The sequence below is a fragment of the Labeo rohita genome, chromosome 11, assembly GCF_022985175.1.
Source record: "Labeo rohita strain BAU-BD-2019 chromosome 11, IGBB_LRoh.1.0, whole genome shotgun sequence".
NCBI classification, from domain to species: Eukaryota; Metazoa; Chordata; class Actinopteri; order Cypriniformes; family Cyprinidae; genus Labeo; species Labeo rohita.
The window spans coordinates 4,390,427-4,411,853 of record NC_066879.1 but is presented as its reverse complement, the minus strand read 5'-3'; the positions used below and the strand labels follow the sequence as shown (position 1 = coordinate 4,411,853).

Sequence of the window (21,427 nt, the reverse complement as noted above, 5' to 3'; positions counted from 1 at the left end):
ACAGAAATATATTTGCTACCTCCATTACGGAGGTATGAAAGGGCTGTGTTTGAAATGTGTCTGACATCATGTGGCGGCTGAGGAAACTGCAGGAGAAGACGCCGGCGAGGAACATAGGGAAAGAGAGAGAAAGGGGGACAGATTGGAAAAAACTGGCGAGAGGGAAAAGCAGAGAGCAAGATGGGATGGGAACAGCATGTCAGACATCTTGAGAAAGTGTCTCACTGTCTGTCTCTTCTTGTTTGTGTTTGTAATTGTTGGCACTGGGGTTTGTGGCATGTTGTAGTGGGCCTGGTGGGGAAACCCAGCATGTGGTAATCATAAGTATTCTAAATCATGCAGACTTTCTCTCACAAACGCACAAACATTTCCACTATTGTCAATGTGACAATATGTCACAATGAGAGACAACAGGAATAACAATCAGCATTTCAACTTGTGTGCTTGCAAATTTAAGGAGTTTTGTGTTTATATTAGTCAATAAGCCATATTTTGTACATAAATTTGAACATCAAACATTGATCTATTCATTTAAGCATCCCGACACAGCAACACTGTCTCAACCAATGATGTGCATTTGGGGTGGGGCTATTTGTTTGTCCAACCAATGACAGAAGGGGGCGTGTTTGAGAAACTTGTTTGATAACCATCATCACAGAGCATATTTTTGTACATCACCCTGGTTCCCTCGACAAAATCCCAATAGGGCTTTTAGTAGAGATGCACCGATTGCTATTTTCTTGGCCAAGTGTGACCAGCCGATACTGATTTTTGCCAGTTCTGATTTTCTTTCTAAAAACAATAATCGACAACATACACAAACAAAAAACGATACTTTTTTTTAATGCAAAAAAAAAATTATTTACATAATAAAAATGTATTAAACATCACAAATCCCCCAATCTGTACTAAGTTACAGATATTCTCTATAAATACATTTACAATGCAAAATTTTAAATGCATAAATAATTGTATAAGTTTAATTAGAAATGTTGGGGAAAATGCAATGATACTTTTAAATATGAAACCAAACCACCAGATCGCGGCAAATGAATGTCATTCATTCATTCAGCTGATTCTTTCAAATGGTAGTTTCATTTAGAAATCTTTTTTTTTTTTTCGACCGCACTATGCATCTATTACTTTCTATAACTTTTTTTGTATTAATTTCTGCACGAGTCTCTCTCACATACTCACTCTGCAGACAGTCTGGCTGGTCACTGGTCTGGGCCGATCATGTGGAAAACAAGCTAATTCCAGTCCTTGGCCGGTTGATTGGTGCATCTCTAGCTTTTAGATTAAAGGTAAAAAATAAAGCTCTGCAACAAATAAGAGTTTATGATTCTTACACAATTTGTTCACCATGATAATCTTCCATATGAAGGCAACTTTTATGAATTTTGAAGCCTAAATAGAGTCATCAGAAGCTAAGCATAAGCTATAAACATAATACACCGCAGTCACATGACTTTAATGCCACCATCGTTAAGTTCCCAACACCATTTTTTTAGTCTTTCAAAACATTTTCCCTGAAATTTGAGTTTGAATGGTTCAAAAAAATAACACAGCAAGGCTGAAAAAGTTGACTAGTGAGTAGATGAGTTAATCTAGATGACATTTTGTCTCTGACAACCTCTGCAGTCCCATTTAGCCACTTGTTAGCAACACCATTTTTCAAAACCAAAGTAAAAGCTGAAAAGGACAGTTTACCCAAAAATGAAAATTGTCATTAATTACTCACTGTAATGTTGTTCCAAACATGTAAGGTTTGTCATCTTTGAAACACAAATTAAGATATTTTTGATGAAATCCGAGAGCTTTCTGACCCTCCATAGAGAGCAACACAACTGACACGTTCAAGGCCCAGTAAGGTAGTAATGACATTGTTAAAAAAGTCCATGTGACATCAGTGGTTCAACCTTAATTTTATGAAGCTACGAGAATACTTTTTTCCTCTCTTTGGTGTCAGTGTTCACATTCAAGAGAGTACATTTCGTTTCTCAACGAAAGTGTTTCTCAACAAACACACCTCACATTGTGGTTTATACGCCAGAGACTCCAAACTCCCTAGTATCAATCCAAATCCATTTATACCCGTCTATTAGATTACCCAGCACTCCGTCTCAGCACCACAAAGCTTGAAATGACCTAATTTACTACACTATCAGCTTAGCTACAGATTCTGCCTTTGACACACATTAATGCAGTGTATTAATTCAGTATCACTCTCCGCAGGCTAACAGCACATTTGTCTCCTTAAGGATATGCCCGAAGAGCAGCGCAGGAAACACACCTGACCCCAACGACCTATTTATTAAACAGCAGGCATTCCGGCTCACGAATCCGACACACAACTCGCAGTGCGTCAGAAAAGTCACCGCAGGTTTTCTCCACATCTGGCACTGCATAAATGCAACTTCAGCCATACATTGGCACGAGATAAGGAGTAAGGTACAAGCTGGTTGTAAATGACACTCTTTTGTAATCTGATTCACTGCTGGTGAGACTAATCACTGTTTAAATAAGGGTTTATACAAGGGCCCAGCAACAACAGATGGAATCAATGCAGAAAATTAAACCAGAGTACCAAAAAACTGAAAGTAATTATGTTAGAGCAGATTTTAATGGCTGAAGTCATAAAAAGCTACAAACCAAAATTAAATTTGCTGACCAAACTGGTTGGATAATCAGTGTGCTAAGCCTATTTGTCACATTTCACAGGTGATCTAGGGACTGGTCATTTGCCTGCATGAAGCCTAATGCATAAAAATGAGTGTTTATTATAAACATTTAGATTGTAAGGTTATTTCAACAGATTTGAACAAACGTAGTAATAGGAAATGAGAGTATAATATATATTGGGGTATAATATATATATATATTTTTTTTTTTATTACACAATAACACCTGATTATGATTGTTTATTTGCCTCTAATACCTAAGAAATAAAATTCTAAAGATTAATCTGAATACAGTCTAAAACATTTATTTATTTATTTATTCATTCATTCATTTATTTATCCATTCAATCACTTTGGTCATTTGCCTGCCTTAAACCTAATGCACACAGAAATATAATAATATATAAATGTTATTGCTTGGACTGTGCGTTTGTAAAACTTAAACAAGTATAATACACTGGAAAATTAAAAAAATAAAATAAATAAATGAATCTAACTAATCTGAATAAAAAAATGTCTAGGCAAATCATTTTATAAAATATTTACTTATTTATTTATTTTTATTAATTCATTTAATCATTCTTTTTCTGTATTTCTTTCTTTCTTTATTTACTTACTAATAAGGCAACATAAATATTTAAAAAAAAAAATTAAAGCAATTAAAGGGTACATTACAACAATTGATTTTGATTGGTCATTTCACTGCCTTATATGTGATGCACACAAAAATATAATCATATATATTAAATATAATTGTTTGGACTGTTGAACTTCAACAAGTGTGGCAGTGGAAAATAAAATGATTTTCAGCTGTAATCTTAATAAAAATATATCCTAGAATGTGCAAGCAAATATTTTATTTCATAAAATATTTATTCATTCATTAATCTACTTAATCTATCAAACTACTTATTTTTAACAGTCCCTTTACAACCATCTTATGTCACTCATTTCACTTTATTAATCAAAAAGTAATGTAATTTATTTATTTTCTGTAAAATAAGTAGAATACTGTACAGCAAGTCTGGCATGATCGCAAAATAAACCCAGGCTTATGTTTGAATCATGGCTCTTCCTGTGGACAAACGTCTAGATGAACTAGGTGCTGCACTTATTAGACAAGGCCTTGATGTTCCTGCATGTGTGGCTGAGCACTGATACCCAAATCACAGATGGCAGAGGCTCAGAGGGGGCTCGCCTCAAGCCCCAAAGCAGAGCAGAAATCCCGGGCACATGGGGCAGAAAGAGAGGCCCTCATGCAGCGTAAAGCAGATCTCCCCACAGAGCGCCAAAGGGAATCTCTCTCCACCTTCCCTTCGCTCCTTCTAATGAGATTTTAATGGGCAGGTCGGCAGAGGCCTGCAGAGACTCGAGAGCTCTCAGAGGAGTGACTAGAGATACGGTCCCAGCCAGAACAGAGCACCAACGGACCTCTACATCAGACGGCAGAGATGTTTAATCCCTTATTTATTACGTTCTTATTGAATGAGATTTAAAGTCCAAGTTCTCAGTGCATCATTGATCGAATTCTGATCCTAGTTGATTTGACATAAGAAGGTATATCTCAAGTCTCATCCTCTTAAGGTTTCAATGAAGTTTCTTTCAGCTCTTTGTAAAACTGCTCTGTGGCTCTTACTGATGTTTTAATGATATGTGAATGGGTAAAGTGCCCTCTAATGGCCAAACCAAGGAACAACATAATACAAATATAAGCAATCAGATCTTCAAGTTACTCTATAATATACCACAGGAAAAGTCACAATTACATTTTCTTATTAACACTCTGTTTTAGCTCTGCATTTAAATATAAGATACATTTTCAGTATCTGCTGTTTAAAGGTGGACTGTATGGAGTACAAAATCACATTTTCAGGACAAAAATCCCTTTTGCATGAGCATATTTTAAAAATGCTTCTTGTTGAGCTAGATGCTAGTTTGCAGCCAAATTACAAAGTATAGTAAACCTTTTGTAAATTAGCAAGACACAAGCTGCTTGCAATACACTACTGTTATAATACTGTTACAATAATGTTTGGGGTCTGTGTTAATTTTGTCAGCCATTTTTTTCCTAAGTCTTTTAAATTAGTCTTAGTCCTGTGTCAAATGTAGTTTTTAGTTTTCATATTTAGTCAACCTTGTCCTGTTTTTGTTTAGTCAAGTTTTAGTCGAATAAATGTCTGAGCCTTTTAATCTAGTTTTAGTTAGTTAAATCTTAGACACATTTTCATCATGCTGTATAATGGTTAAACATATAATTTTTTCTCCTCAAAATTATAATCATAAAAAAGTGTTGTCATTTGAAAAATTTATTTTTGCATTTCAGGTTGCACTTTAACCAATCTGTGGGCTCACAAACATGGTTTATTTCACCTCACGTATTGTACTGATTTTATTATAGGCTCAGAGGCGTAAAAGTACTTTTCTGTCCCTTTTCCTCAGCTTCGTACCAGGTGAAACACTTGAAAAGTACTTTTACTCTGCTGTAAAAGTACTTTTCAAGTGGCTGTACTTTATCAGAGTGTTTTTTTTCTTTAGAAAACTTAACTTCACAACATTCCAAAGCATAATATTGTGCTTTTAATATGTTCCATATTAAATATCATTTACTCAAGCAAAAGTAATTCAAAGATTTACTTGAGTACAAGAAAATATTAATTTTTTGATGTCCTTAAGTATTAAAAGTAAAACAAACAACTTTTATTTACGAAATTTAGTGCAGTAAAAAGTATGACATTATGCTTTGGAATGTCATTAAGTAAAGCTTGATAAACAACAGATACTTTTTAAATTTACTTGAGTAAAGTAAAAACACTTCACTGCTGTCCACCTCGTATAGGCTATATATTACAGGCTATAAATGAATATCAAAGACTTTTGCACTCTCTCTGTCTACATTATATAACTGGCAAAATAATAATGTGACATAATGTGACAAAGCTTTTTCTCATGCTACACCACTACTTTTCTTTCTAGTTTCTTTCTGGAAAAGCTACACAATTTCTAAGCTACTGAAAAATGTAGTTAGTCGTGTCACTACTTCTAGTTAGCTACTCTCCAACTCTGCTTTGAGTATTAGATATTTATGAAGCTTCTGAAGTGGAGAATATGTTTGTATATGACCTCCCTCCAGAGGGCTATGTGGTCCTGAGGGAGAAAGTGAGACTGATGGCCTGAGGGATCTAGAGATCCAGCGATGTTGATAGAGGAAAATGACCCTCACCACTCTCTCCTTCACTGCACAAAAACACAGGTCAATCATACTGACTCTCTCTTACATCAGCACAAAGCCGACCCGACCTCTGATGTGAGTCCATAAACAGCCTTTCCAGCTCTACTTCTTGCTGTAAAGCAATAGTTTTAAAAGACAAAGAAAAATAAACTGCGTTTTGTTGCACCCACACCCATACATGCATAAAATCACAATACTCTAATGTATAATAATAGTCGAATTAGTATATGCACACTACCGTTCAACTTTTTTGCATTACATTTTCTTAAAATAAATGCTATTTATTGAACTTTTAATTAATCAAAAAAACTATTAAAAATATTAATAATAAAAAACATTATACAACTGTTTTCAATGTTGATAATAATAAGAAATGAACAGTAAATCAGCACATTTGAACGATTTCTGAAGGATAACGTGACATTGAAGACTAATATAAATTAAAATATAATAAAACACATGATTTTAAACTCTAATAATATTTCAAAATTGTACCATATATTATTAGATCTAAAACAAATTAATTATTTGTATATATTATATAATATTATTAGCATATTATTTGAATACATCACTATGCTTCTGTTTTTTATGCTTTTATACTTTTTGGATGGCTTTCTCTTGGTTACATCAGATTCCCTGTGCCTCCGTAATACAGTCCTGTACCCTCACATCTGTGGAAAATACAAAATGTGCATAGGACCCATTTTTGTCATTACATGAACTATAGTCAAAGAGAGCCATGAAAGTCATAACACAGAATACCTCCCCTGGTGCAGCCCTCCCTACTTTCTATTGGGGTCTTTTGTCTCGGATGTCAAAGAAGACAAAGAAGAAAAATGGCTGCCAGCATTCGCCCTCTTGCCTTCATAACTAAAGAGCGTACAGTATGACCGAAGGGACACATTTAAACCTCCTTCATCACCCAAACTACGCTCTCTTGTCCTAAACCTTTAGGTAATAGAGAAGAGAAGGAGCGGAGGACAGTATAGTCACATTTGTCACATAGATAACAGCTCTGATATCAAAATACACCTAATATTTTGCAAAAATCAGAGTTTTCCCAGTGGAACCCATTTACAATGGGCCACAAGAGACATGTTAACATACGGTAGAAACGGTAATGTGCTGTGCTGATCATGTGTGAATGGATCACCCAAGATGAATGATAAAACCAGGGTAAATTAGGCCATTTATTGTCCTTGTACATACTGTACTACAGTACTGTTGATGTGCTTATTATTTTACACATCCTCAGAGTATTTCTAACCCAGGCTCATTAGAAATATATGACTCTGCCTACATTTCTGCAAGACATGAAATGTGTTGCGCCGGCTACGTTTCAATGTACTTTTCAGAGGACATGTCCACAAAAGGTGCTATAAGCTACAATTTTTTTCTGTTTTGCAGAGGCGGGTTTATTAAACAATACAGTGTCATGAAAAAAACAAGCCTGTGATCAAAAAAGGTTGCAAAATGATACCAAAATGGTTGCAAAATGATATATGGCACTAAATAGAGTATTTAATTTTCTGTCATTAATTATTCACCCTCATGTCGTTCTAAAGAAGTAAGACCTTTGTTCATCTTCAGGACACAAATTAAGATTTCTGACCAGTCACAGATGCTTCACCTCGCCACTACGCTCTTGAAAATAAAGGTGCTTTAAAAGATTCTTCACAGCGATGCCATAGAAGAACCATTTTTGGTTCCACAAAGAACCATTTAGTAAAAGGTTCTTTATATAACCATCTGTTTCCTACCTTTTTATAATCTGAAGAACCTTCTTTCACCACAGATGTTAAAGGTTCTTTATGGAACCATTTACCGGGTACCGGGTGAGCTACTTTACTATGATAGAAAAGCCATAAATCTTTACTTTTATTTTACTTTTATTAAAAAAAAAAACACCTTTTTGACAATAAAGGGTAAACATTAACACGTGAAAAGCACTTACCCTCCACACAAGAAGGCTGTGCACGTGTCGTACCGGCCACCTGACCAGGGAAACAGGAGCACTTTACGGTCTGTGAACGTTCCTCTATCTTGTTCTTATTGCAGCACCGGTGGATGGCCACCACCTCACAGGTTCCCTGTTTCACCTGGTACGAAGCTGAGGAAAAGGGACAGAAAAATCGGAAAATAACGTTACTTTCTTTGTTTTTTCCTAGTAAAGCTTGTCATAAAAATATGCACAAAAGCAAATGTTGCTCGGAGCAAATACCGATACATGCTGCTCTTCTGTTTCCCAGCTAGAGAAATTGCAACATTATGTAAAGTCTGTTCTTTCAGTTAGCAGAACAAAACAGCAAGAGATCAAAAGAGGAAATGTCAACTTAATTTGTGTATAGATGTAAACATTATTTAAAGGTTTGCTTATGGATTTAACCCTAACATTTAATAATAATAACCCACCCAATATAAGAAACAGCATCTATATTTAATGAGAGTGGCAGTATCTAACAAGCAGCTTAAGGGGCTGCCAGGTCCAAGTCTTCGCTCTGTTTCTTTCCCACTTCCCCTAGCAGTACACACATAATGAACACTGAGCTCTATTCTTCAGTTCGGAGTGTAAATAAATCACTTGAGCATTGGAATTTTATTTATTTATTTATTTTTTTTTACAGCCAGTCTCACATGAGTGCTCAATTATAGCCAAATATTTCTCAGGTTCCTCTATGCAGTGAGTTGTGTGAGTATCGGCTAATGGCTCATTGTAGATGCAGTGTGGTAATACGAATTACCAAAATGCATTATGACATATTTAGAGCCGTTATAACAGGTGGCTGTGGAAAATAACATATCCAAATGATTTAAATCACAGTGTGGATGAAGTTATCAAATACCATTAGCACTGCTTAAATACAAAAGTAACTAGTCAGTCTGTGTTTACTGATAAATTTATATGTGGCATAACCATCTGCCCTGCTGTCATGAGAGAGAGCAAGCAGGCGACGTGGATTTGAGGTGAACATTTATGAGTCACTTTCTTCTCTTGGGACACTGCTAGCCAACATTCATTACAGGATGGAATAAAGGGCCTATCACACAGTGCAGTGGATTTTTTTAGAAAGTGAGACTTTATAACTTGAGTTTTTATAATGCTGAACTAGTGCATATTTGCATTGAAAAACAGTGGAAAAGCAACACAGTGGAAAACAAAAAAACGCATTCCGTGTGAATGACCCCTAAGGTCAGTCTGAAATGTGTCTGATATTTAAGAAAGAAATGGAATGACCAGCAATGTCTAATAATACATTAAAAAACATATTCCGGTCACACATACCATATCTCTAATACACAATAGTAATGCAAAAGGTCACACTATATATTGCCTCCTACAAAGTTCCCACTTACCAGTTTGGAATTGCTTTTCTGCAATGTGATATGCAAGTAATTTAAGCTAGAAAAATATGGAGGCTTGGGTAATATCATATTTCTTCACCTTCTTTTTAGTCCTAATGCAAAACTAAGAATGTGATCATTTTTGGAACGAGACGCACACATTTGAATTTTTATCTGAAAAAGTGTCTGTGATGTGATTTTGTATATGAAGCATTACAATGTTGCCTAAAAATAAAAAAAATACATAAGTTTCAAATGAAAAACATAAAGAAAACCATAAATGATGCCTTGGAAACATACTGAAATAAGGTTAAATGAAGTATGAAGAATGTGACCATTTTTCAATACCATATATTGTATAACTTGCATGTTGCAACAGAGAATTATGGGATGTGTAATTATAAGAAGTAGTCAAGTATAGTATTTTACGCATTTGATTTCCATACTCAGTTAAACTTCTCAGCAATCAATAAATCAGATCATCATAAATCATAAAATGCATAAACATTTGGTAACACTTTATTTTGATAATCAACTTTAGACATTCTACTAACAGTAAGTAACTTTGCATCTGCATGTCAGCTAGTCATTAGAGTATTAGTAGACTGTGTGCTTGATATCTTCTAAAAGTTTTTTAACATTTGCAAGTACATGTCAACTTATTCTACTTACCCTAAACCTGACCTAAGTCTGCTCTGAGAGTTAGTAGACATGTAGCTGCAAATTATGAGAATAAGCTGACATGTAATTGCAAAGTTACTTATAGTTAGTAGAATCTCTAAAGTGGACTATCAAAATAAAGTGTAACCAAACATTTTAGTCAGAATGCAAATTACAAATTATTATCAGCAACGGTTAGCTGAATAATCCTGCCATGATTCTACAATTGATTTGTAAATATAATAACTTTTCATTGTAGATCTTGTATTAAATCAGGGATTAATTAATTAATGCAAATAATCCCACCTAACACTACTTGTTACTAACAATACTTGTTTAATGGCATCTTTTTTATGACTCAAGGCGAGTACTGCTGATACCAATGCTACTGATGTCTCCAGAAAATTGTTCTTTCTTCCTAATATTTAACAACTGACTACAGACATTCAACATTACAGTATAATTAGCTTTCAATTTTAACATTTAAACTTTAAAACATTTAAAAAAAAACTATAAAAAATAACAACTTCTAATTTAAGTGAACTTAAAAGAATCTTCACATAAACCCATTATTTAGCTGTACCCTTCAGCAAGTAGGAAATATACAGAAATTGTATAAAGTTATCAAACACTAAATTCTAAATTAAATCTAGACAAATCCTTAAAACAACAAAAGTTATTGATTTCCTCATTTTCCCTTTTTTCCTTTGATTATTAGGTTATTTGGATGCTACTACTTTAAGAGCTGCCGCTGATGAATGTGACGTGGATCTAATACGCATACTTGTAGTTTCATTCGCGCTTTTATATAAAAATTAGTCATCTTCGTTAACGCTGTTTTTGACAGCACTAATCTTAACTAATATGAACTTCTCTTATTCTTTTAAACACAGTCTTATTTTTTTGTTCTCAATATAAGCCGGACATGGTGTGTGTGCACACATACACACAGAGCAACATGGTGGTTTCCATTTCATCAGGCCATGAACTCGCTCTCCCGCTATGATGTGGAGTTTGTTTGACAGCTTCCTCCTGGGAAAGGTGATTCTCCTCAGCTTAGAGAGGTCTCATTCTTTCTACTCTTCCTTCTCTTTTCATTTCCTCCTGTACTCACCCCTCTGCCTTCTTCCCCTGAGGCTCCATGTGTAGCCACATTACCCCATCACCCTGTCCTCTCTGCCCAACACGGACCCCGCCGACTGGGCTTTAATTAGAGGAAGCATGTGGAGTCCAGGGGGCGAATGCTTACAGGCTCGATGGCCGTGCGCTTGCCGCTCAAGAGCTCGACGCGCTCCGTCTCTGTCAGCGCAGACATCGCTGGATAAACAACAGATAAGGGCAGATCTCTAACTGTGACTATGACTGACACCACAGGGCCTCACGTAGGATGCTGCACGGGCATCGGAGAGATAATGAATGATGGATGGTGTGCTTCTGTATTCTGGAGATGAGGGGGTGGGGGATCTTTTTGGAACAAGAGGCACATGTGTGAACTTTATCTGAAAAAGTGTCTGTGATGTGTGATTTTGTATCTGGAACGTTACAGTGTTGTTATCATTAACTAAAACTCACCCAAGGCTCATGAAAATAAGTGCCTCTATATCTGCAAAACTGAAATTACGTAACTTAGAGAGAGGCGCTAAAACACACGCTCAATACCGTGACCGTGGCATGTTTTTATTACGTTGGTACAGGCACATTTTGCTGCATTTTTATTAGGCTGCTTGAGGTATGGCTGTTCAAAATATAAAATATCCAGGTAGTGTCACTACAGGTTAATGCTCTTATGTTGGAAATATCCCTTAAACCAGAACCAGCCGTAAACCTAATCGACAGTGCTAGAAAATGCAAAAGTTTCACTGCCTCTATTGTTCATTTCAACTGCAGTGATTCGTACATATAGGTATGTTTTTTCAGTTTTGCAGAATTGTACATAGAGGCATGTATTTCCAATGAGCCTATACTGCATTTTTGGTAATGGAAAAAAGGTGAAATAAAATATGAGTCATTGCCGTATAAGGATTTTCGACAGGCCCATTTTAAAATACATGAAATAATAATAGCTGTTGGAATTGTTCATTAACATTAAAGGAGAAGTCCACTTCCAAAACAAAGATTCACATATAATGTACTCACCCCCTTGTCATCCAAGATGTTCATGCCTTTCTTTCTTCAGTCGTAAAGAAATTGTTTTTTGAGGAAAACATTTCTGCATTTTTTCTCCATATAATGGACTGATGTGAAATGTTTTCCTCAAAAAACAATTTATTTACAACTGAAGAAAGAAAGACATGAACATCTTAGATGACAAGGGGGTGAGTACATTATATGTGAATCTTTGTTTTGGAAGTGAACTTCTCCTTTAAGTATGTTTTGTGCACATAAATCCATATTAAAATTTAAAATTAAGTGATTTTAGTGTTTTTTCATCTTGATGAATTGGCCATTAGAAAATGTCATGTGGTGCGACCATGATTTTTTTTTATGTTCTCAGTAATTAAAGTGTTTAGAAGCAAAGTATTTGCATTTATTTTGAGTTTTTGTAAATAATGATCTCATATTTTTGTTTTAGAATTTTAAAGTTGCCTTCTTAAATGTATTTGGCAGACTTATTTTTTTCCTGTAAATTGCATGAAACTGATAAAAATGTTAAAAAAATACCATTCACCGAAGCATGCTGTAGCAGTGATTCATATTTCAACCACAAAAATGAGATTTTTTTTTAATACAGTTATTCCTATTATTGGTCGCACCACATGATGAGTGAACGTTCCAAATGACTCAAAGGCCTTATATCAATAAAAATCTATTTAAAGAGACGTGTGAAAAGAGCAGCACATGGCATTAACTGCAGGCATTTCTTTAGCTCCAGATATTTCTGAACTTTGCCCAATCTTGGCTGCTCAACTGACCCTTCGCCAGGAGAATGATTAATAGGCGATCTGACCAATCATAACACCAAATACACCGTTTTGTAAGACAAACAAACCAGACAGGAGAGTAGATTAAAGTCAGTGGACTTGAACTTGAAAATGGTGTGTATTGACATATTTTCACAGATGTAACAAGACACCTTCTGATGTTCATTCATGTTTATTTGGTGCTATAACTAGTAAAGATGAAGAGATGATCGGTTCATGTGCCACTTGAACTGAGAGATCTGTCAGGACACATTAATGAGCCACAAAACAGTATCTGTTGTTTGAATTTCTTTAAAAAAATGACAAAATTTGAAAATGTAGACTTTGTTTCACGCCAAAAGTAACCAGCTCTGTCTTTCATTTTTTTCATATTGTACAAGGATTAAACATAAACTGTCTGAAATGACCCAAATTGCATACAAAATCTGTTCCAAATGTTGCCAATCTGAGACATATATCTACAACTGAAAAAACACTCTGCAGTGGTCGCACCACATGATATTTCAAATTCAGTCAAAATTTACACACACAGAATTGGCCACCTAAACAAAACAAGCTAGCTTCCCACAAAAGGTCACTATGAAATTTATAATTGACAGAAATACTTGTAGAAATAACTTAATATTCTTTTCTTAAAAATTAAGATTCTTCAGTGGTTCTTTGCAGCATTTTTTCACTATAGATTTTTTTTAATGGGGAAAAGACTTCACAAGTTTTCAAATAACAGTTATTCAGGTCAGAGGTTTTTAAAGGTTATTTAAAGCTGTGATTCTCAAATGGTTTTCGTTCAAGGCCCAGATTTTATATTGGACATTAAATGGTAACCCACACAAAATACACTGTGACCAATGTGAACATTTGCTTTTACTTTGCACCACTTTGTTCTTGGTTTTCAAGCATAAGGGCATGTCATACAACCAGTCCACTTCCATTAAATAATTCTGCACCAGAGTCTGACTGGATACAACATTTGATGGCAAAAGATATGTGAAGTTTGTAACTTTTCGAAGTCAATTTATCAGCGTTCTTGTATCTCAAACTGTAGCATATGGTGCAATGGCAAAGTCATGAGGTTAGTTCCCAGGGACTGCGTGAACTGATAAAATGTATGACTTGAATGAAATGCAAGATGCTTTGAATAAAAGCGTCTGCAAAACAAACTGTCTAAAAGTTTGGATTTTTTAAAAGAAATACTTTTATTCAACAAGGATGCATTAAAATGATCAAAAGTGACAGTAAAGACATGTATAATGTTATATAAAATATATTTAAAAGAAATGTTGTTTTGTGTGTGTGTTTGTGTACTATTTATACATCAAATAATCCTAAAAAAGTCTCACAGTTTCCTTAAAAATATGAAGCAGCATAACTGTTTTCAACCATGATATTAAGAAATGCTCCTTAAGCATCAAATCAGCATATTAGAATGCTTTCTGAAGGATCGTGTGAATTTAAATGCTGGTGTAATGGCAACAGTTACTGCAAATTTTAATAATATTTCACAATAAATGCAGCCTTTATTGAGCATAAGAGACTTTTTTTAAAACCAAACTTTTCATCGGTAGAGTACGTATAAATATATTATGCTTTTATATTTTTCATGAGCATTTTCACAATCCACCTTATCTACTGCTTTAAAGCACCTGCTTATGAAATCACTAAAACTTTTTGATTCTAATTGGAACTTGATATTAACAGTGTAACTTCCCTGGACGTGCAGCATGTGTTCCAGTTTGCACATGTGCTCGTGTGGGGGTTTTGTGCGCCTTGTTAGTGTGCAGAGAAGCAAGAGGTTGCAGGCTCAGTGCTCAGGGGAAGACACCCCATCACCACCAAACCTCAAGAACAAAGGCCATACTGCCTCCTGCTGGCATAATGGGGTCACAGGAAAGACATAAGCACCAAGCGTACACATCCCACGTCCTACCCAAGCAGCACTTATGCACATAACAACCCTTAGATACCATTAACAGTCATTTACAGTTAAATTGATGAGCAATCCCCTACTGTGCAGAGAAATCACAACCAGAGCCAACCAGAGGACGAAGGTCTCACACTTCACACTGTCTTACACCTGCCTCACACACAGGCAGGCGTCACATCTTGGACACTCCATCTGACACATCTCCTGCCGCCCCCCGAGGACTACAGCAACCGACAAACCACAAAACCAAGCTCTGCGAGCATAAAAAAGGTTTAGATTGCTTGTAGACGTGGCATTAAGCTAATAATGACTGAACAGGCATGGAAAATTTGTGGTGTATGAAGAGCTTAAATGCATCTGAATAAGCTTTTCTCTGTATCTGCCTCTTCTTACACTCTTGGCAGCAGAAGTCATTTGTAAAATTCTCCGCCGCACCATTAAGCACAGTGAGCAGACTCCGGGGATAATCGTGCGTTTTTTGCGCGGCTTCTCCTCCAGGACCGCGACGCTGGAATTAACCGCTCTGCGTTCCACCATAGCCATCTTGTTCTGGATTTTAAAGCACTGTTATGATGGTCTCAGAGTAATAAATCTCAGATCAGCCTGAAATCAAATAAGATTTCAAGCATGGCTAACTGTCTCTATCCCTGTGGCGGACGCATCTGGGTGTCGAGCTAAACGCCATTACCTTGAGCTGATGGGGCAGCCAGGCGATTGATATATTCTGACAGCGCGAGGCGGGTGAGCCTTTGTGCGATTTATCAAGAAGCATGTCTTTCTGCTGTCAATAGCCGACTGGCGTGTCAGCGCCGAAAGGGCAGACTTTTTGTGACTCAGTTTGAGGGAACTCGGTTGATTGCGATGACAATAAGTGCAAAAATTATGAAGGGTAGGACTGTCAATGTAATGTGTTAATTAAGTGAAATTACATTTTTTTTAAAATTTGCTAAAAATAACAATCCTGCCCTCTGATGCAAAAGACATTACATTGCATCTAATTAATTCATTAAATATTTTAATCAACTGACAGCGCTAATTAAAGTGAAATAAAGACTGTAACAGTGAAACTGTGATAATTAACAGTCTCCAATCCAAACACAGAAGTTTTTTTGGTTTGTATGGTTAGGTGTTCCATCCAGGCCTCTAATTTGATTAGTGACAAAGAAATTTGACCAAAATTACTGATTTTAAATCATTATGTTTCTTTAATTTAACATTCCGTTTATCTCCGGATTCAAATTACTGTCGTTTTTTTTTTTACAATCCCAGCTGATTTTGTTAACTCAATGTGAGTTTGAGGTTATAATTCTCTAATGCTTTCAAAAGCTGCATTTATTGTGAATTATTATTGAAAAAAAAACACACACACATTTTGATTTGAATATACTTTAAAATGTAATTTAAACCTGTGATGGCAAAGCTGAATTTTCAGCATCATTACTTTTACTTTTTTTTTTTTTTTTTTTTGTGAAAACTAATAAATTTTTTTCTATGATACTTTAATGAATAAAAGTCAAAAAGAACAGCATTAGTTTGAAATAGAAACCTTGTTTAACATGTAACATGTTTTTATTGGCACTTTTAATCAGTTTAATACATCTTTGCTAAATAAAAGTAGTAAAGTAAAAGTAAAAAATAAAATACTGTATAATGTACAGACCCCCTAAAGTGTGCCTTGAGTTTGGTGGGAGGTAAATGAGAATGAATGGGGGAAAGTCACGTGAGAGGAGGCAACGCCTCTACCACGATATGATTGGATATGACTGGTTATGTTTGGCTGTGATTGGTTCATGCGATAAATCCCGCGTCTTCGCGTTCCACGTTCGCACATCAGTCTGAACGAACAATATAATAGTGATAATGGGAAGACTAATTTAAAAAAGCAATATAAACACCTTACACACTTAGATATAACCTCTTTGTCAAGTCAAAATCAAAACTTCAAATGGCCTAAAAACATGATCCGTGGGTTTTTTAGTAAATCAGCTAAAGCTGAAAGGTACATCTCCATGTCTCTGAAGCTCATAAGACTCATAATCATAAAAAGTTTATGAAAAAGAACAGCTCAGTTCAGTTCATACATTTATTTATGAACATCAGTTCATAAATAAAATATGCAATTGTTTTAATAAAATATATTGTTTAAACTGGTACTGCCTTAAGTTATTATTTTTAATAAATGTAAAATGCTTAAAAACATTAAACTGATGAGGTTCATACTTGATTTTAACAAATAGAATAGCATATTCATTACACTGTCAGTTTAAAAATACAGTATAGATTTTTATTCTGGTAGTGTAAGTAATGTTTATTTAACGAAATGTGACGGGGACATAAATTTACTTTTAATAAAAAAAGGACATTGCCTCCTCATTTTAGAACACCACTGCACGCCACTAATGTACATACACAGTTGAGGTCAAAAGTTTACATACACCTTGCAGAATCTGCAAAATGTTAATTATTTTACCAAAATAACAGGTATCATACAAAATGCATGTTATTTTTTATTTAGTACTGACCTGAGTAAGATATTTCACATAAAAGATGTTTACATATAGTCCACAAGAGAAAATAATAGTTGAATTTATAAAAATGACCCCGTTCAAAAGTTTACATACACTTGATTCTTAATACTGTGTTGTTACCTGAATGATCCACAGTTGTGTTTTTTTGTTTAATGATAGTTGTTTATGAGTCCCTTGTTTGTCCTGAACAGTTAAACTGCCCGTTGTTCTTCAGAAAAATGCTTCAGGTCCCACAAATTCTTTGGTTTTTCAGCATTTTGTATATTTGAACCCTTTCCAACAATGACTGTATGATTTTGAGATCCATCTTGAGAGACTCGTATGCAACTATTAGAGTTTAAACACTCACTGATGCTCCAGAATGAAAAATGATGCATTAAGAGACAGGGGGTGTAAACTTTTGAAACAGAATGCTGATGTGTACATTTTTCTTATTTTGCCTAAAGATCATATTTTTTCATTTAGTACTGCACTTCAGAAGCTACAGAAGTTTTCACAGAAGACAAAATAAGTTACATTTACCCTGATCTTCAAATTCTCTTAATGCATTGTGTTTCCGTCTGGAGCATCAGTGAACGTTTGAACCTTCTGTAATAGCTGCATATGAGTCCCTCAGTTGTCCTCAGTGTGAAAAGATGGATCTCAAAATCATACCGTCACTGCTGGAAATGGTTCAAATACACAAAAAATGCTGGAAAACCAAAGAATTTGTGAGACCTAAAGGAATATTCTGAAGAACAGCAGGCAGTTTAACCATTCAGGACAAACAAGGGACTCATGAACAACTATCACAAATGAAAAAACAGCTGTAGATCATTCAGGGTACAACACAGTATAAATAATCAAGTGTACATAAACTTTCGAACAGGGTCATTTTTATAAATTCAACTATTATTTTCTCTTGTCGACTATATGATCTCTCTTATTTTGGTAGATTCTGCAAAGTGTATGTAAACTTTTGACCTCAACTGTATTGTTTCTAGATCATAACAGCATTCCTTTTTGAGGAAACAGAAGTGTTTTCTTCCTAGTAGATGTTTTCAATCTTAGTTTTTTTCCTAATTTAAAAGATATTTGGTTATAAATTTCATAAAATAACACCTCATGTGTTGATTGGTTCAGCGTTCAAGAAAGAACATGCAGTTACAGACGAATGTCTACATCCATGACAGAAGAAAATGTGCAACGTGACACAAAATGAAACTAACAAGCTTTCTAACAAGAACTTCGTAACGTACTACCTGAGCCCGGCTGACATGTTCCACACACCTCCATTACTCAGACCAGGTAATAGCTCCAGGTTAGCTGTTGTTTTTAATTGGATGTGTCAAATGTCATCATAGGCTTGAACAATGTTGCAGAGACAACTGAACTTGTGTGTTTAATCTTTATGTCATGAGTGTAAGAATGGCCCAGACTGACAGAGACCAAAGCACAGCTCACATAACACAAATGAGGTCTCAGAGTGGGTGGCCTTTGGCTCCAGGCAACTCACTTTGACACACTATATGTAGTGTATGGAGGCTGAAGCAATGGCCACGAATGGTTCGTGTGGGCATGTTGGTGAATGTGCGTGTACTCATTAAATGCAATGCGCATTGGGACTTTTCTGGTCTTCGGTGTTGGCTATATAAGGGCCTATTACAGCAGACAGGAACAAAGGCAGCTGCTCGCACGCTATTGTCTCTATTTACCTGCAAGCATGGACAAGCATGACAGGACACGCAAGACAAGAAAAAGTGGTTGTTAGTTATAGTGTCTGGTTTCAGTGTCAACCATCAGTCAATGGCCCTTGCCTCGTTTGGGTGAGATTCAGACCATCCATTCCCATTAGTGTCCATGTTTCCGCAGGAGAACTTTACAAATGACCCATTACTGCTTCTCATTCAGACGCATGAGGGGTTAGTCCTGTACAGGCATTTATAGAGCTTCAGAGCCACCATGTGGCCACAAGTGACACTGCAGTGAAGAACTTGCTTTTGTCAAGGTACAGTTAACATAAGACAGAGCCTATTTAGTTGGAAAATGGTATTAATTATTATACTAATGGTGCTACTGATGTTTTGTGTAGCAATTGTGTATAATATAATATGATAGTATAATTACATCGAAGACATTCACTAAAATGTAAATAATCAAATACGTGAAAAATTATATAGAATATTATAAAATATATTTTATATAGATAGATATAGCTATAGCTATAGATATAGATATAGACATTTCATCAGCTATCATTACTCCTGTATTTAGTGTCAGAAACATCTCTTATATATTTATGATAATGATAATAATAATAATAATAATAATAGGGCTGTCAAACGATTAATCACGATTAATCGCATATGAAATAAAAGTTTAAGTTGCCTATGCCTAATATATGTGTGTGTACTGTGTGTAATTATTGTTTATATAAATACACAAATTAATGTATATATTTAAGAGAAATGTTATTTATGTACAAAATATTTTGATTTATATATAATATAAATTTTGTAAAAAAAACAATATTATTAATACATATACTTTTATAATAAATATAATTAATATCATAAATATTTTTTAAATATATTCATGAATGTGCTTGTCTTTATATATACATAATAATTCCACACAGTACACACACATATAAGGCAAAGTCAAACTTTTATTTTGAATGCGATTAGTCACGATTAATCGTTTGACAGCCCTAAATAATAATAATATTTTTCATGAGCTATCATTATTCCAGAAACATTTATCTATTATTATTATTATTAAATTATTTATATTTTTCCATGAGCTATCATTACTTCTGTTTTCAGTGTCAGAAACATATTATTATTATTATTATTAAAAGATTTTTTCCCCATCAGCTATCATTACTCCTGTCTTCAGTGTCAGAAATATTTATTTCTTCTTATATATATTACTATTTTGATTTTTTTTCATCACCTATCATTACTCATGTGTTCAGTGTCAGAAACACATAATATTTATTATTATTACTATTATTATTATGATTATTAAAATATGTTTTCATCAGCTATCATTACTTTAGAAACATTTATTCATTATTATTATTATTATAGTTAAAAAGTGCTTGAAATATTGCATATTTTTATAAAGTTAAAAATGTCTTTTATGATCAATTTTATGGGTAGCACTTTATTTTACTTTTTTTTTTACTTTATTTTATTTTAACTAAAAAGTACTGAAAATATATTGCAATTACATGGGTTACGGCTAGGTTCAGGGTTCGTACATAGTTATTACCCACTTATTGTAATTACTATAACAAGTACAAAATATGTACTTCACGAGTTCACCCTTACATCTAATCTGGTTGAGTAAACAGTAAGCATATTTTGGCGTGCTGTCCTGGGGGAGGGCTCCAAGCCCGGAATATGGCCCGAACCCAGAGAACTCCCCCCATCCCAAGTATAGGATGAGGATAGATTAAGAGTGAGGAGTTGGGGTGGAGGGGGGGATGCCGAAAAACAGTCGAATGACGGAGGTAAGTCGGCTGTGTGCATATATATGACTTGTGCTAGTTTGGATAATTAGCTAGACGACTTGCACCTGTGCCAAATTAGTTGATTATCTGATCGTGCTCCTCACGAACTTTGTTATCAAACATCATATGCAGAACAGGACTGTGAAATAAAGTGTTACCATTTCATCCAAATAAAGCATCAAATTCTTTAAAAATCATACTGACCCCAAACAGTAGTGCATAATATGTAAATATCAAAAATTATACTTTAAATAGAGTACTTTAAATGGCACAATACTATTTTACCAATTTTTCCAGCTATTTTACTTTTTCATTAAGTCTGGTCACCTGTGCAAAATACCAAAACATAATTTATTCTCCAGACCACTTTCTTCAACATCTAAATTGTAATTTTTTGTAGTCAGGTCAAGTTCCAGACTATTGGGGTGCAAATAGCTGCTTTGTGCAGCCAGTCGATGCAAAGTCACTCTGAAACTCTCCCCAACACAGACACTGCATGGCAAATAAAAGAGCAGCGAATCAATGAAAAGCGTTGGCAATGCAATTTTCTGTTTTTGCCAACAGTTTCCTTTTGTTGTCCTGTGCAGTTTCACAACAAACTGTTTTTACCCAATTAGCAAGAGTCTCCTTTGAAATTAAGGAT

General features: G+C 34.9%; 1 protein-coding gene across 5 annotated transcripts in view; it reads right to left on the bottom strand.

Moving 5' to 3' along the window:
• tafa4b (TAFA chemokine like family member 4b) overlaps window positions 1-21,427 on the bottom strand; it is a 61,201-nt gene that overhangs the window by 10,486 nt on the left and 29,288 nt on the right. For all 5 annotated transcript variants that reach the window (XM_051122134.1, XM_051122132.1, XM_051122133.1 and 2 more), the window contains one exon: window positions 7,868-8,023. In XM_051122134.1, the coding sequence (XP_050978091.1) occupies window positions 7,868-8,023 (156 nt within the window). The remainder of the gene's footprint in view (window positions 1-7,867; window positions 8,024-21,427) is intronic.